The sequence below is a fragment of the Oncorhynchus kisutch genome, unplaced genomic scaffold, assembly GCF_002021735.2.
Source record: "Oncorhynchus kisutch isolate 150728-3 unplaced genomic scaffold, Okis_V2 Okis02a-Okis13b_hom, whole genome shotgun sequence".
NCBI lineage: Eukaryota > Metazoa > Chordata > Actinopteri > Salmoniformes > Salmonidae > Oncorhynchus > Oncorhynchus kisutch.
Genome location: NW_022261979.1, coordinates 10,622,913 through 10,637,568, shown reverse-complemented (window position 1 = coordinate 10,637,568; position 14,656 = coordinate 10,622,913). Strand labels below are relative to the sequence as shown.

The following is a 14,656-nucleotide window of genomic DNA, read 5'->3' as shown; positions in this document are numbered from 1 at the left end:
TTACTGGCCTTGTTCTGCATGGTATGCAAATGAGGTGGTGACAGTTACTGGCCTTGTTCTGCATGGTATGCAAATGAGGTGGTGACAGTTACTGGCCTTGTTCTGCATGGTATGCAAATGAGGTGGTAACAGTTACTGGCCTTGTTCTGCATGGTATGCAAATGAGGTGGTAGCAGTTACTGGCCTTGTTCTGCATGGTATGCAAATGAGGTGGTAGCAGTTACTGGCCCTGTTCTGCATGGTATGCAAATGAGGTGGTAGCGGTTACTGGCCTTGTTCTGCATGGTATGCAAATGAGGTGGTAGCGGTTACTGGCCTGTTCTGCATGGTATGCAAATGAGGTGGTAGCGGTTACTGGCCTTGTTCTGCATGGTATGCAAATGAGGTGGTAGCGGTTACTGGCCTTGTTCTGCATGGTATGCAAATGAGGTGGTAGCGGTTACTGGCCTTGTTCTGCATGGTATGCAAATGAGGTGGTAGCGGTTACTGGCCTTGTTCTGCATGGTATGCAAATGAGGTGGTAGCAGTTACTGGCCTTGTTCTGCATGGTATGCAAATGAGGTGGTAGCGGTTACTGGCCTTGTTCAGCATGGTATGCAAATGAGGTGGTAGCAGTTACTGGCCTTGTTCTGCATGGTATGCAAATGAGGTGGTAGCAGTTACTGGCCTTGTTCTGCATGGTATGCAAATGAGGTGGTAGCGGTTACTGGCCTTGTTCTGCATGGTATGCAAATGAGGTGGTAACAGTTACTGGCCTTGTTCTGCATGGTATGCAAATGAGGTGGTAGCGGTTACTGGCCTTGTTCTGCATGGTATGCAAATGAGGTGGTAACAGTTACTGGCCTTGTTCTGCATGGTATGCAAATGAGGTGGTAGCGGTTACTGGCCTTGTTCTGCATGGTATGCAAATGAGGTGGTAGCGGTTACTGGCCTTGTTCTGCATGGTATGAAAATGAGGTGGTAACAGTTACTGGCCTTGTTCTGCATGGTATGCAAATGAGGTGGTAGCGGTTACTGGCCTTGTTCTGCATGGTATGCAAATGAGGTGGTAACAGTTACTGACCCTGTTCTGCATGGTATGCAAATGAGGTGGTAGCGGTTACTGGCCTTGTTCTGCATGGTATGCAAATGAGGTGGTAACAGTTTTTAAACTTGTTCTATCTGTATTATCATGTCAGAGAATTACATGACCTTTACGCGTGTGTTAATTAAAGGGCCTTATCTAAACATGTGATTACTAATGTTCAATAACATACAATGCATAAATTAATTATCAATGTCTTCATCTGGGAAATGTAGAGAGAACACTATTTTATTGAATGAGTGTTAGTTGGGGGGTGTAAGGTGATAGTGGGGGGGTGATAGTAGTGGGGGGGGTAAGGTTATGGTGTAGGGGAGGGGGGTTAGGTGATAGTAGTGGGAGGGGGGGGGGTTAAGTGATAGTGGGGGGGGTGATAGTGGGGGAGGAGGGGGGGGGGGGGTGATAGTGGGGGAGGAGGGGGGGGGGGGTGATGTGATAGTAGTGGGGGGTGCTTCTACAGTCAAACCAATGCTCCATATCAATACTATGATGGGTACTTCTACAGTCAAACCAATGCTCCATATCAATAATATGATGGGTACTTCTACAGTCAAACCAATGCTCCATATCAATACTATGATGGGTACTTCTACAGTCAAACCAATGCTCCATATCAATACTATGATGGGTACTTCTACAGTCAAACCAATGCTCCATATCAATACTATGACGGGTACTTCTACAGTCAAACCAATGCTCCATATCAATACTATGACGGGTACTTCTACAGTCAAACCAATGCTCCATATCAATACTATGGGTACTTTCTACAGTCAAACCAATGCTCCATATCAATACTATGACGGGTACTTCTACAGTCAAACCAATGCTCCATATCAATACTATGATGGGTACTTCTACAGTCAAACCAATGCTCCATATCAATACTATGATGGGTACTTCTACAGTCAAACCAATGCTCCATATCAATACTATGATGGGTACTTCTACAGTCAAACCAATGCTCCATATCAATACTATGGGTACTTCTACAGTCAAACCAATGCTCCATATCATGGGACCACTGTTTACTTTAACCTTTGACTTAAAGGGAATTTGTCAATGATCTCTGACTTTATCCATGTATTGATTGGTTCTGATGTTAGTTTTACTACAGAATAAAGAACATGTCAGAGATTAAGTGGAAAGGTTTATTTACAAAACTCTAATTTCAATAAATTGATACCCATTTTGTCTTACAGGTCATTACAATATTGTCCAAAATATACATATCAACGGTACTATTAAGAAAGTATTTGTTTACATAATAATGTGTAGAAAAGCCTGATCATGTTTGTGTATGGAGTGCAGACCTTGGTCATATCATACCCAGAGACGGTAAGACAGAGTAGAAACATGTCGGCTGTAACATGTTAGAATCCATGTACAGTCAGATGTAACATGTTAGAATCCATGTACAGTCAGATGTAACATGTTAGAATCCATGTAGTCAGATGTAACATGTTAGAATCCATGTACAGTCAGATGTAACATGTTAGAATCCATGTACAGTCAGATGTAACATGTTAGAATCCATGTACAGTCAGATGTAACATGTTAGAATCCATGTACAGTCAGATTGTAACATGTTAGAATCCATGTACAGTCAGATGTAACATGTTAGAATCCATGTACAGTCAGATGTAACATGTTAGAATCCATGTACAGTCAGATGTAACATGTTAGAATCCATGTACAGTCAGATGTAACATGTTAGAATCCATGTACAGTCAGATGTAACATGTTAGAATCCATGTACAGTCAGATGTAACATGTTAGAATCCATGTACAGTCAGATGTAACATGTTAGAATCCATGTACAGTCAGATGTAACATGTTAGAATCCATGTACAGTCAGATGTAACATGTTAGAATCCATGTAGTCAGATGTAACATGTTAGAATCCATGTACAGTCAGATGTAACATGTTAGAATCCATGTACAGTCAGATGTAACATGTTAGAATCCATGTACAGTCAGATGTAACATGTTAGAATCCATGTACAGTCAGATGTAACATGTTAGAATCCATGTACAGTCAGATGTAACATGTTAGAATCCATGTACAGTCAGATGTAACATGTTAGAATCCATGTACAGTCAGATGTAACATGTTAGAATCCATGTACAGTCAGATGTAACATGTTAGAATCCATGTAGTCAGATGTAACATGTTAGAATCCATGAACAGTCAGATGTAACATGTTAGAATCCATGTACAGTCAGATGTAACATGTTAGAATCCATGTACAGTCAGATGTAACATGTTAGAATCCATGTACAGTCAGATGTAACATGTTAGAATCCATGTACAGTCAGATGTAACATGTTAGAATCCATGTACAGTCAGATGTAACATGTTAGAATCCATGTACAGTCAGATGTAACATGTTAGAATCCATGTACAGTCAGATGTAACATGTTAGAATCCATGTAGTCAGATGTAACATGTTAGAATCCATGTACAGTCAGATGTAACATGTTAGAATCCATGTACAGTCAGATGTAACATGTTAGAATCCATGTACAGTCAGATGTAACATGTTAGAATCCATGTACAGTCAGATGTAACATGTTAGAATCCATGTACAGTCAGATGTAACATGTTAGAATCCATGTACAGTCAGATGTAACATGTTAGAATCCATGTACAGTCAGATGTAACATGTTAGAATCCATGTAGTCAGATGTAACATGTTAGAATCCATGAACAGTCAGATGTAACATGTTAGAATCCATGAACAGTCAGATGTAACATGTTAGAATCCATGTACAGTCAGATGTAACACGTTAGAATCCATGTACAGTCAGATGTAACACGTTAGAATCCATGTACAGTCAGATGTAACACGTTAGAATCCATGTACAGTCAGATGTAACACGTTAGAATCCATGTACAGTCAGATGTAACACGTTAGAATCCATGTACAGTCAGATGTAACACGTTAGAATCCATGTACAGTCAGATGTAACACGTTAGAATCCATGTAGTCAGATGTAACACGTTAGAATCCATGTACAGTCAGATGTAACACGTTAGAATCCATGTACAGTCAGATGTAACACGTTAGAATCCATGTACAGTCAGATGTAACATGTTAGAATCCATGTACAGTCAGATGTAACATGTTAGAATCCATGTACAGTCAGATGTAACATGTTAGAATCCATGTACAGTCAGATGTAACATGTTAGAATCCATGTACAGTCAGATGTAACATGTTAGAATCCATGTACAGTCAGATGTAACATGTTAGAATCCATGTAACATGTTAGAATCCATGTAACATGTTAGAATCCATGTAGTCAGATGTAACATCAAAGCCCTTCGTGGTAATAGAACATGGTTCTCGTGAGATCCAGATTATTTGAGTCAGAAAGCGTTTGTGGAACGGCGAGGCGGTCCAGTGGGGTGATTGATACAGTGGTATTGTTATTCCACTTCTTATTCCACATGTGGACAGTCCTTCACTCTTCCTTCTTGGCCTCTGCTGGTTCAGAAGTTGATCCGTGCAGCACCAGTAAACCTGACAGCGTTAGAGAGATGCCCACCCACCACAGTGCTGCGTGGATCTCGCCAAAGATCAGCTTCCCAAGGAATGCCTAAAGACAGTACAGACTATGTAAGTGGGATTGGCAACATAAATAGCCTATAATACCTGTGTCCATACAGTGACTCACAGATGTCATTGCTCCAATAATGTTGTTCCGCTATGGTCTTATGGTCAATGTTCTATAGTGCCAAAGGCCTACTGTACTGTGTTCATATAAATTGGATAGCTGAGATCTGGGGTCGTATTCATAGTGTCTCAGGAGGAGGAGTACTGAGATCTGGGGTCGTATTCATAGTGTCACAGGAGGAGGAGTGCTGAGATCTGGGGTCGTATTCATAGTGTCTCAGGAGGAGGAGTACTGAGATCTGGGGTCGTATTCATAGTGTCACAGGAGGAGGAGTGCTGAGATCTGGGGTCGTATTCATAGTGTCTCAGGAGGAGGAGTGCTGAGATCTGGGGTCGTATTCATAGTGTCACAGGAGGAGGAGTGCCGATCTAGGATCAGGTCCACCCGACTTAACCATTATGATCTAAAAGGTGAAATTGATCCTATCGTCAACACTCCTACTCAGACATTTTATGAAAACATGCCGTGATGGATATCAACCAGTTGCTCTACTCACAGAGGATACAAAGTTGGATGCGGTGGTGGTGACCGTGGCCCGGGCCGAGGAGGAGGAGTGTCTCAGAGCCTTGGAGAAGAAGGTCCACATCACAGCATTACTGGTGAATAGCAGTCCTCCACACAGCAACCTCAGAGGGATGTGGAGCTGAAACAAACACCACATCACAGCATTACTGGTGAATAGCAGCTCCAGAGGGATGTGGAGCTGAAACAAACACCACATCACAGCATTACTGGTGAATAGCAGCTCCAGAGGGATGTGGAGCTGGAACAAACACCACATCACAGCATTACTGGTGAATAGCAGCTCCAGAGGGATGTGGAGCTGAAACAAACACCACATCACAGCATTACTGGTGAATAGCAGCTCCAGAGGGATGTGGAGCTGGAACAAACACCACATCACAGCATTACTGGTGAATAGCAGCTCCAGAGGGATGTGGAGCTGAAACAAACACCACATCACAGCATTACTGGTGAATAGCAGCTCCAGAGGGATGTGGAGCTGAAACAAACACCACATCACAGCATTACTGGTGAATAGCAGCTCCAGAGGGATGTGGAGCTGGAACAAACACCACATCACAGCATTACTGGTGAATAGCAGCTCCAGAGGGATGTGGAGCTGGAACAAACACCACATCACAGCATTACTGGTGAATAGCAGCTCCAGAGGGATGTGGAGCTGGAATACAATAGGATTTGTTAGTGGTCTCTGGTAGAATGGTATCTCTCTCTCTCTCTCACACACACATTCTTTCTCTCAGTCTCCATCTGACACACACACACACTTAGAAAATAATACATTCATATAGATACACTCTCACCCATTCGCAGGGTGATGTTTCCTCCTGAATAATCCTGTAGTCTCCATCCTGAGACCAGGTTTTCAGCCCTGTTTCACACATCCCTTTGAGGTAATCTGAGCCCAGAGATAGCTTGGCTGACGAGGAAGCGACGGCTCCAAGAAAGCCCGCTAATAATGCATAAAACGCACCTGAAATCATGTTTATTTAGCATCTAAACTAGACTGTACTGTCACATATTTGACTACTTCCTTGTCTGAAATGCTTCACTCGGTTCAACCAATCAGACTCACCTCTGGGATCATATGACCTTCAGCGGGCGCAGGGCGATGACGATTCAATGTTACGCTAAACACGACGGGCTAAACACAACCTGAAATTATCTTCGTTTCCTTAATTTGTTCTAACTCTCAAAATGGCTAAAACGAATAAGGGTCCGAAAGCGAACGTATCGTGGGTGAAACCAGCAGAACCGTCATTTTTAAAGAAATTCAAGAACGATGTTGGCTTTAAGGAAGGTCCGACCATTGATACCAAGGTATTTCGCTAATGTGCTAGGTTAGCTAGCCTACCGTTAGGTGGGATGTAGAGCTACAGTATATATGACTGTATGGCAAGCCCGCTGGAGAGCTACTCTATATGTAGGTTTTAGTTAGTCGGTAACACTTTGATTCAGCTAGTCAAGTAACGTTATTAGCTAGCTCTACAGGAGAGTTGACCACCCTCCAAATTATTGGTGTTTTCTCTCACATAATTCAATTCCTTGACCACTATAGATATTTCATTGCCACGAAGGCCTATATTTTTTTTGCAGATATGTGTACCTTTTTAACATGGAAAGGGCTGCTGGTATGATGTCAATATGGTGATATTCAACCTGGTCACTGTTCCCGCAGCGTTTAGAGATGCCAGCCTTGGAGGATGACAGTGGCAGTGATCGTGAAGATGAGCTGCCTCAAGTTGTCATTCTCAAAAAGGGAGATTTGAGCGCTGAAGAAGTGTTACAGATAAAAGAGGTAAAGGATGGTACAGATAAAGGTAAGAACAATTAATTATATAAATAATATATAATAGCCTAAACTATCAAATAAACTTGGTGTTAATTGGCGTGTGTGTGTCTGTCTGTACTGGGTGTCTGTCTGTACTGGGTGTCTGTCTGTACTGGGTGTCTGTCTGTACTGGGTGTCTGTCTGTACTGGGTGCCTGTCTGTACTGGGTGCCTGTCTGTACTGGGTGCCTGTCTGTACTGGGTGCCTGTCTGTACTGGGTGCCTGTCTGTACTGGGTGCCTGTCTGTACTGGGTGTCTGTCTGTACTGGGTGTCTGTCTGTACTGGGTGTCTGTCTGTACTGGGTGCCTGTCTGTACTGGGTGCCTGTCTGTACTGGGTGCCTGTCTGTACTGGGTGTCTGTCTGTACTGGGTGTCTGTCTGTACTGGGTGTCTGTCTGTACTGGGTGTCTGTCTGTACTGGGTGTCTGTCTGTACTGGGTGTCTGTCTGTACTGGGTGTCTCTGTGTACTGGGTGTCTGTCTGTACTGGGTGTCTGTCTGTACTGGGTGTCTGTCTGTACTGGGTGTCTGTCTGTACTGGGTGTCTGTCTGTACTGGGTGTCTGTCTGTACTGGGTGCCTGTCTGTACTGGGTGTCTGTCTGTCTGTACTGGGTGCCTGTCTGTACTGGGTGTCTGTCTGTACTGGGTGTCTGTCTGTACTGGGTGTCTGTCTGTACTGGGTGTCTGTCTGTACTGGGTGTCTGTCTGTACTGGGTGTCTGTCTGTACTGGGTGCCTGTCTGTACTGGGTGCCTGTCTGTACTGGGTGTCTGTCTGTCTGTACTGGGTGTCTGTCTGTACTGGGTGTCTCTGTGTACTGGGTGTCTGTCTGTACTGGGTGTCTGTCTGTACTGGGTGTCTGTCTGTACTGGGTGTCTGTCTGTACTGGGTGCCTGTCTGTACTGGGTGCCTGTCTGTACTGGGTGCCTGTCTGTACTGGGTGTCTGTCTGTACTGGGTGTCTGTCTGTACTGGGTGTCTGTCTGTACTGGGTGCCTGTCTGTACTGGGTGCCTGTCCTGTACTGGGTGCCTGTCTGTACTGGGTGCCTGTCTGTACTGGGTGCCTGTCTGTACTGGGTGCCTGTCTGTACTGGGTGCCTGTCTGTACTGGGTCTACTGTGTGTATACAGGGTCTGTACTGTGTGTCTGTCTGTACTGTGTATACAGGGTCTGTACTGTGTGTCTGTTGTGTGTATACAGGGTCTGTACTGTGGGTCTGCTGTGTGTATACAGGGTATGTAGTGTGTGTGTGTGTACTTCATCTGCCTCTTCTCCTTGCTGCCTACAGAAGACAAGCCTCCTGCGGACGGAAAGATCCTGTTCAAGAAGCCCACGAAGCGCTCCTCCGACAAGTTCCAGGGCATCACAGCCAGCTCTAACAACAACAAGAAGAAGAAGAGTGAAGGAAAGAGTGAAGGAGGAGATGAAGAGAAAAAGGAGAAGTCTGAAAAGAAGGTGAAGAACAAGAGTCTTCTCTCTTTCGGAGAGGATGAGGATGAGGACTAGAAGTTAATTCACCGCAGGGATTTCAGACTAGAGCAATCAACCGCTCATGGATGATGGAACTGATCTACTGTGGTTGTTGGTTTTTACTATGGGCAAAAAGACCCAACATAGAATAGCTCCACATCGTAGTTTGTCCCACTAGACTAAGATCCTTAGACATTACGGGTCATCCCCTCTTTTTTTGGAGGTGGAATCTGGACATGTATGTGAAACAAACCCCTTCAATCACATTCACGAACAAAGATCTTTTAGATTACATAAGATGCATGCTGTTATTCTTTGTCGACTATAAGACATGTCTCTGCTGTTGGAAATGTTGTATAGTGACTCACCGTGGGCCTATTATCCATCCATTACAACTGTAGTCATCCGTCCTTCAGTGGATCCTCTGCACCTTTTCATATAGCCAACACAGTCTGGATCGAAGATTTTATCAAGGTAACCCGTGTGACAACAGCTACTAAAGAGGGAAGCAATGAGCTGGTGGCTTTTGGTTAAAAAATATATAGTCTGGAGTGATGTGATACTTTTCTACTTCTATAGTCAATAATTCATTGGATGTACAAATATGTTTTAGCTTTGACAACGGAGCATCAAAAGATGTCTTTAGTTAAACCACTGCGTTGTTTTGATGCCGAGGTGTTGGATCTTTCTGTGATTGTATTGTGCGTTGTTTTTTTTATGATGGTGTTTAGTTGAATAAGTTTGAAATGTAACTATTAAAATACATGAAGGCCTTACGATAGCATAATACATCATGTATAGTATGTTCTGTAGAAAGCAGGTCTGAAAAGTAGGTCATTTTGCAAAAATGTCTCTCATTAGCAAATACCTTTCTGGTTTTCACAATATGCAGAGAAAGGTCAGTGAAAAACAGAGAGATATACATTTATATTCCCATAGAAAATAGTGTTACTTTTACATTTTAAACATGCGGCTCTTCAAATCCCAGAGGACTGATTTAGTTACCGAGGTAGTTAAACTGATAAGAAGGATGACTTGGAGGTTACAATCACAAGCAAAAAAATCAAATGCAAAGTTATATATCAAGAAACCTTCGTACGCCACACCCCATAACCTTTGGCTGTAACGCGTTGGTCTGTCTAATCATCTACTGAATGCTGATCATTCATAAGTAGACTGACTACATACTGTATGTAAATCCACTTCTAATGTACTGGAACATTCATATCCAAATAGGCCTAGTCCCCTGGCAACCTGGTAACCGGGCAACCTGGTTTGTTGGTTGCTCTTGCCAACTCCTGTTGCTGTCATTGCCATGACAATGATTTGGTATGACGCCATAAACAGACTGGCACTCAAGACTAAATCCCTGGCGGTAGAACCCGTAAAGGCATCTTGATCATAAATCGACCCACAAAACCTGACGTTAGTAAACCACATTAGATGATATAGGGAAACAAATGAAACCCTTTTTTAATAATGGTATAAAAAATATTTTAAAAAACACATTGAAATGCCTACGCCTGAATGCAGTAGGGTACAGGTACTATACATACACTATTGTTTTAGACTCTTGCCATTCACAAATGGTATCTGTCAATCACTACACTCTTAGAATTAGTGGTGACTTGAGGAACCCTGGAGTTCCTCAAGAACCTATGCATATCCCAAAGTTGGAATAGTTTCCGCATGTAATCAACCATGTTAATATTATTATATTAGAATATGTAATATGCATAAATATTCAAGGAACAATCTAAATTGCAGTGTACGAACTTAACATGAACAGGAATGACATTTACACTAAACGGGTGACCAAAAAGAACTATCTGAAAGCCACGCCTCCAATAAGCCACGCCTTCAATCTGATAGGCTGCCACCTCTACAATATATAATGAAAAAGGGTACAAAAAAATAACTCCTACCATCACAAAAAGGATCCGGTTTGAAACTTTACCCAGGAGTTCCTCGACGACCCTTTTCAGAGGGGGTTTCCTCGACGACCCTTTTCAGAGGGGGTTTCCTCGACGACCCTTTTCAGAGGGGGTTTCCTCGACGACCCTTTTCAGAGGGGGTTTCTCGACGACCCTTTTCAGAGGGGGTTTCCTCGACGACCCTTTTCAGAGGGGTTTCCTCGACGACCTTTTTCAGAGGGGGTTTCTCGACGACCCTTTTCAGAGGGGGTTTCCTCGACGACCCTTTTCAGAGGGGGTTTCTCGAGGAACCTTTTCAGAGGGGGTTTCTCGACGACCCTTTTTCAAATGTAAACGTTCCACCGGTGTGGCAAACCAAAAGGTTCTTCCAGACACCGTTTCTTTTAAGAGTGAATAATGACCTTTCATTCAGGCCCCACTGTTCTAGCAAAACAAAACATGGTGGGGGCTGTCTGTTGTGGTAGGCCGGTGACGACGACCGCCGAGCGCCACTCGAACAGGAAGAGGAGCTACCTTCGGTAGGAGTCGTGACAGTTGTTGTCTGTTGTGCATGTTATTTTGGCATTAATACGTGTCACATATCAGTTTGCAAACAATGTAAAAAAATAAATAAAAAATGAACAAACAATTTAGTTAATAAAGCCGCATACAAACTTGGTTTATTTTTTTTGCTTTCTTGAGTAAGGCAGGTCCAAAATGCAGGTGTTTCAGCCTAGCTCAGTGCTTTATGTGGTGGTGGGGCCGCCACTCATGGGGACACTACGTCACCACCAAATCTAAGGGTGGAGCTTGACAATTCAATCCCCTTGGGTGCTGCCATAGAGTTACATTAGAAGTGTCCATCCAAGAAGGACCTCAAGGTCATTGGCTTACAGAAAGAATTACGTCAAATCACGTGATATCTACAGCAGCTTTGATTGGACTGATCATGTCAACATCGTACTTTCAAAATCTTAGCTAGCAGTCATCATCATGAATCAAGTCGACAATCTACTCGCAAATCCTTTTTAATCCTTTTCATATGAAGATAAATAATTAAGAGAAATTATAGATAAAACGTATCGGTGCTCATCGGCCATTGGACATAAACATTCCACAACAAGTTGGAAATTGCAAATTCAACAATGAGAGGTTTGGAAGGAATCAGTGGCTAACTGCAAGCATTGCAAAGCAATCACTATCCTGCTATTCAGTGGAGTGGCTGTGTGGTCCAAGTCTGGGTTTAAGGGTCTCTTTTCCAAACTTAAAAGGATAAACATTCAACATTGGCCATGCTGTCAATCCAGCATGACTTCTGCCTCCTAGCTCGCTCATTGTCTTAAACTAAATGACAGATGGCCTCTTATCCGCTTGTCGTCCCCTTATGCCAGAGTTTGTTACATCTCAATTGTCAGTAGAAACCACATTTGTTTAAGTAAGTCAGCCATATCAGCTCTGTTTTTTTAAAAGGCAGTAAATGAGTCTGAATGAACTGTTTTTGCTGCCAGAAAAGGCTCCACTGATAGCTAGGTGTAGCAGTGGTAAGATGTTGGGTGGCAGGGTAGCCTAGTGGTTAGAGCGGTGGACTAGTTAACCGGAAGGTTGCAAGTTCAAATCCCCAAGCTGACAAGGTACAACTCTGTCGTTCTGCCCCTGAACAAGGCAGTTAACCCACTGTTCCTAGGCCGTCATTGAAAATAAGAATTTGTTCTTAACTGACCTGCCTAGTTAAATAAAGGTTAAAAAAAATGTGGGGACTGCTGTTGGGACTCTGCTGTTGGGACTCCACTGATAGCCAGGTGTAGCAGTGGTAAGATGTGGGGACTGCTGTTGGGACTCCACTGATAGCCAGGTGTAGCAGTGGTAAGATGTGGGGACTGCTGTTGGGACTCCACTGATAGCCAGGTGTAGCAGTGGTAAGATGTGGGGACTGCTGTTGGGACTCTGCTGTTGGGACTCCGCTGATAGCCAGGTGTAGCAGTGGTAAGATGTGGGGACTGCTGTTGGGACTCTACTGTTGGGACTCCACTGATAGCCAGGTGTAGCAGTGGTAAGATGTGGGGACTGCTGTTGGGACTCTGCTGTTGGGACTCCACTGATAGCCAGGTGTAGCAGTGGTTAAGATGTGGGGACTGCTGTTGGGACTCTGCTGTTGGGACTCCACTGATAGCCAGGTGTAGCAGTGGTAAGATGTGGGGACTGCTGTTGGGACTCCACTGATAGCCAGGTGTAGCAGTGGTAAGATGTGGGGACTGCTGTTGGGACTCCACTGATAGCCAGGTGTAGCAGTGGTAAGATGTGGGGACTGCTGTTGGGACTCCGCTGATAGCCAGGTGTAGCAGTGGTAAGATGTGGGGACTGCTGTTGGGACTCTGCTGTTGGGACTCCACTGATAGCCAGGTGTAGCAGTGGTAAGATGTGGGGACTGCTGTTGGGACTCTACTGTTGGGACTCCACTGATAGCCAGGTGTAGCAGTGGTAAGATGTGGGGACTGCTGTTGGGACTCTGCTGTTGGGACTCCACTGATAGCCAGGTGTAGCAGTGGTAAGATGTGGGGACTGCTGTTGTGACTCTGCTGTTGGGACTCCACTGATAGCCAGGTGTAGCAGTGGTAAGATGTGGGGACTGCTGTTGGGACTCTGCTGTTGGGACTCCACTGATAGCCAGGTGTAGCAGTGGTAAGATGTGGGGACTGCTGTTGGGACTCTGCTGTTGGGACTCCACTGATAGCCAGGTGTAGCAGTGGTAAGATGTGGGGACTGCTGTTGGGACTCCACTGATAGCCAGGTGTAGCAGTGGTAAGATGTGGGGACTGCTGTTGGGACTCTGCTGTTGGGACTCCACTGATAGCCAGGTGTAGCAGTGGTAAGATGTGGGGACTGCTGTTGTGACTCCACTGATAGCCAGGTGTAGCAGTGGTAAGATGTGGGGACTGCTGTTGGGACTCTGCTGTTGGGACTCCACTGATAGCCAGGTGTAGCAGTGGTAAGATGTGGGGACTGCTGTTGTGACTCTGCTGTAAGGGCCTACATAAAGCTGTCCCAACAGTTTGTGGACAACATTTGTCACCGTTATAGTGCAGTTAATGTATTGTTAAGTGTTGTGGGTTTGCTGGCATCTCAAAAAATATAAATATTTTTGCCCCTCCAAGATTTACATGCTAAAATCACCACTGATAATGATTGGGGATTTACATTAGTGAGGTAAGGACTGCATTTGAATTTTTTCCCAGAGTGCACTTGTTCCCTTTGTAAAAACAATGTATGACTCCATTGGGATTGACTTCACATTAAAATGATGTGAATGGCAGTGAAACAGTATAAAATGACAGAAGTTCCCTCTGGGGAAAAATGTAGTAATTCCATTCTATTCTAATTAACGATTTTGAAATGTGCCACTGAAACGAATTACTTCTCACAAAGTTAATTATGTTCTAACACCCCCCCCACCCTAATTGAAAGGGAAATGTCTGGTTTTGTCAGCATGATTAAATAAATAAAAATAAAAAAAGTGCATTTGAGACCAATGCTGAATGGTGTCCTTAGAGCCACTTTTGAGCCCTAATGGCTGGCTAGTGGCATCGGAGGTCATTCAGGTTCAATAGCACTGAAGGAAACTGACATCCACCCATAGATATTGTATGTCAATGTGAGGTACTGATTCACCAGACACTTAGCAGCACCCCTGGCTCATCGCTTTAACACAACAATATTGTAAATAGCATCTATTTTGTAACTTTTGGTCCCTGAACCTTGAAGGGAAGGTAGGGTGGGGAGGTAGGGTGGGGAGGTAGGGTGGGGAGGTAGGGTGGGGAGGGTAGGGTGGGGAGGGTAGGGTAGGGAGGGTAGGGTAGGGAGGGTAGGGTGGGGAGGTAGGGTGGGGAGGGTAGGGTGGGGAGGTAGGGTGGGGAGGTAGGGTGGGGAGGTAGGGTGGGGAGGTAGGGTGGGGGAGGTAGGGTGGGGAGGTAGGGTGGGGAGGTAGGGTGGGGAGGTAGGGTGGGGAGGGGGGGGGGGGGGTAGGGTGGGGAGGGGGGGGGTGGGGGAGGTAGGGTGGGGAGGTAGGGTGGGGAGGTAGGGTGGGGAGGTAGGGTGGGAGGTAGGGTGGGGAGGTAGGGTGGGGAGGTAGGGTGGGGAGGTAGGGTGGGGAGGTAGGGTTGG

At 44.7% G+C, this 14,656-nt stretch overlaps 3 protein-coding genes across 7 annotated transcripts in view; 2 read left to right on the top strand and 1 right to left on the bottom strand.

Annotated features, from left to right (window-relative positions):
• The window catches only part of LOC109885866 (palmitoyltransferase ZDHHC3), a 31,096-nt gene extending 29,869 nt beyond the window's left edge, over positions 1 to 1,227 (top strand). For 3 of the 4 annotated variants that reach the window (XM_031811930.1, XM_031811929.1, XM_031811928.1), the window contains exon 9: positions 1 to 1,227. This exon is cut by the window's left edge and continues 1,597 nt beyond it. The gene's annotated coding sequence lies outside the window, so the exon portion shown is untranslated. The other variant, XR_004206633.1, reaches the window with a different exon arrangement.
• A 984-nt stretch (positions 1,228 to 2,211) lies between these two features.
• LOC116359341 (transmembrane protein 42-like) lies at positions 2,212 to 6,359 on the bottom strand. Of its 2 annotated transcripts, none has more exons than XM_031812266.1 (3): positions 6,088 to 6,359; positions 5,259 to 5,945; positions 2,212 to 4,684 (listed from the first exon to the last, which is right to left on the bottom strand). In XM_031812266.1, exons 1-3 carry the CDS (start codon positions 6,265 to 6,267, stop codon positions 4,550 to 4,552), a joined length of 1,002 nt encoding a protein of 333 aa, XP_031668126.1. In that variant the 5' UTR covers positions 6,268 to 6,359; the 3' UTR covers positions 2,212 to 4,549. The 2 variants fall into 2 exon arrangements, with proteins under 2 accessions (XP_031668126.1, XP_031668127.1); XM_031812267.1 differs by having other exon boundaries at positions 5,259 to 5,405.
• A 28-nt stretch (positions 6,360 to 6,387) lies between these two features.
• Positions 6,388 to 9,366, top strand: LOC109886573 (uncharacterized protein KIAA1143 homolog). Its single transcript, XM_031812268.1, has 3 exons — positions 6,388 to 6,604; positions 6,963 to 7,104; positions 8,404 to 9,366. The coding sequence occupies exons 1-3, from the start codon at positions 6,482 to 6,484 to the stop codon at positions 8,619 to 8,621; spliced, it is 483 nt and encodes a 160-aa protein (XP_031668128.1). The 5' UTR covers positions 6,388 to 6,481; the 3' UTR covers positions 8,622 to 9,366.
• Positions 9,367 to 14,656: the final 5,290 nt, after the last annotated feature.

What these genes read in the sequence shown, in the direction of transcription:
- LOC116359341 (XM_031812266.1), bottom strand. Translation starts at nt 6,267, where the DNA reads ATGATTTCAGGTGCGTTTTATGCATTATTAGCGGGCTTTCTTGGAGCC. An exon ending in AAACATCACCCTGCGAATGG is followed by an intron (nt 5,946 to 6,087) that starts GTGAGAGTGTAT and finishes ATTGTATTCCAG; the next exon opens with CTCCACATCCCTCTGGAGCT. An exon ending in CATCCAACTTTGTATCCTCT is followed by an intron (nt 4,685 to 5,258) that starts GTGAGTAGAGCA and finishes TACTGTCTTTAG; the next exon opens with GCATTCCTTGGGAAGCTGAT.
- LOC109886573 (XM_031812268.1), top strand. Translation starts at nt 6,482, where the DNA reads ATGGCTAAAACGAATAAGGGTCCGAAAGCGAACGTATCGTGGGTGAAA. An exon ending in GTCCGACCATTGATACCAAG is followed by an intron (nt 6,605 to 6,962) that starts GTATTTCGCTAA and finishes CTGTTCCCGCAG; the next exon opens with CGTTTAGAGATGCCAGCCTT. An exon ending in AAAGGATGGTACAGATAAAG is followed by an intron (nt 7,105 to 8,403) that starts GTAAGAACAATT and finishes TGCTGCCTACAG; the next exon opens with AAGACAAGCCTCCTGCGGAC.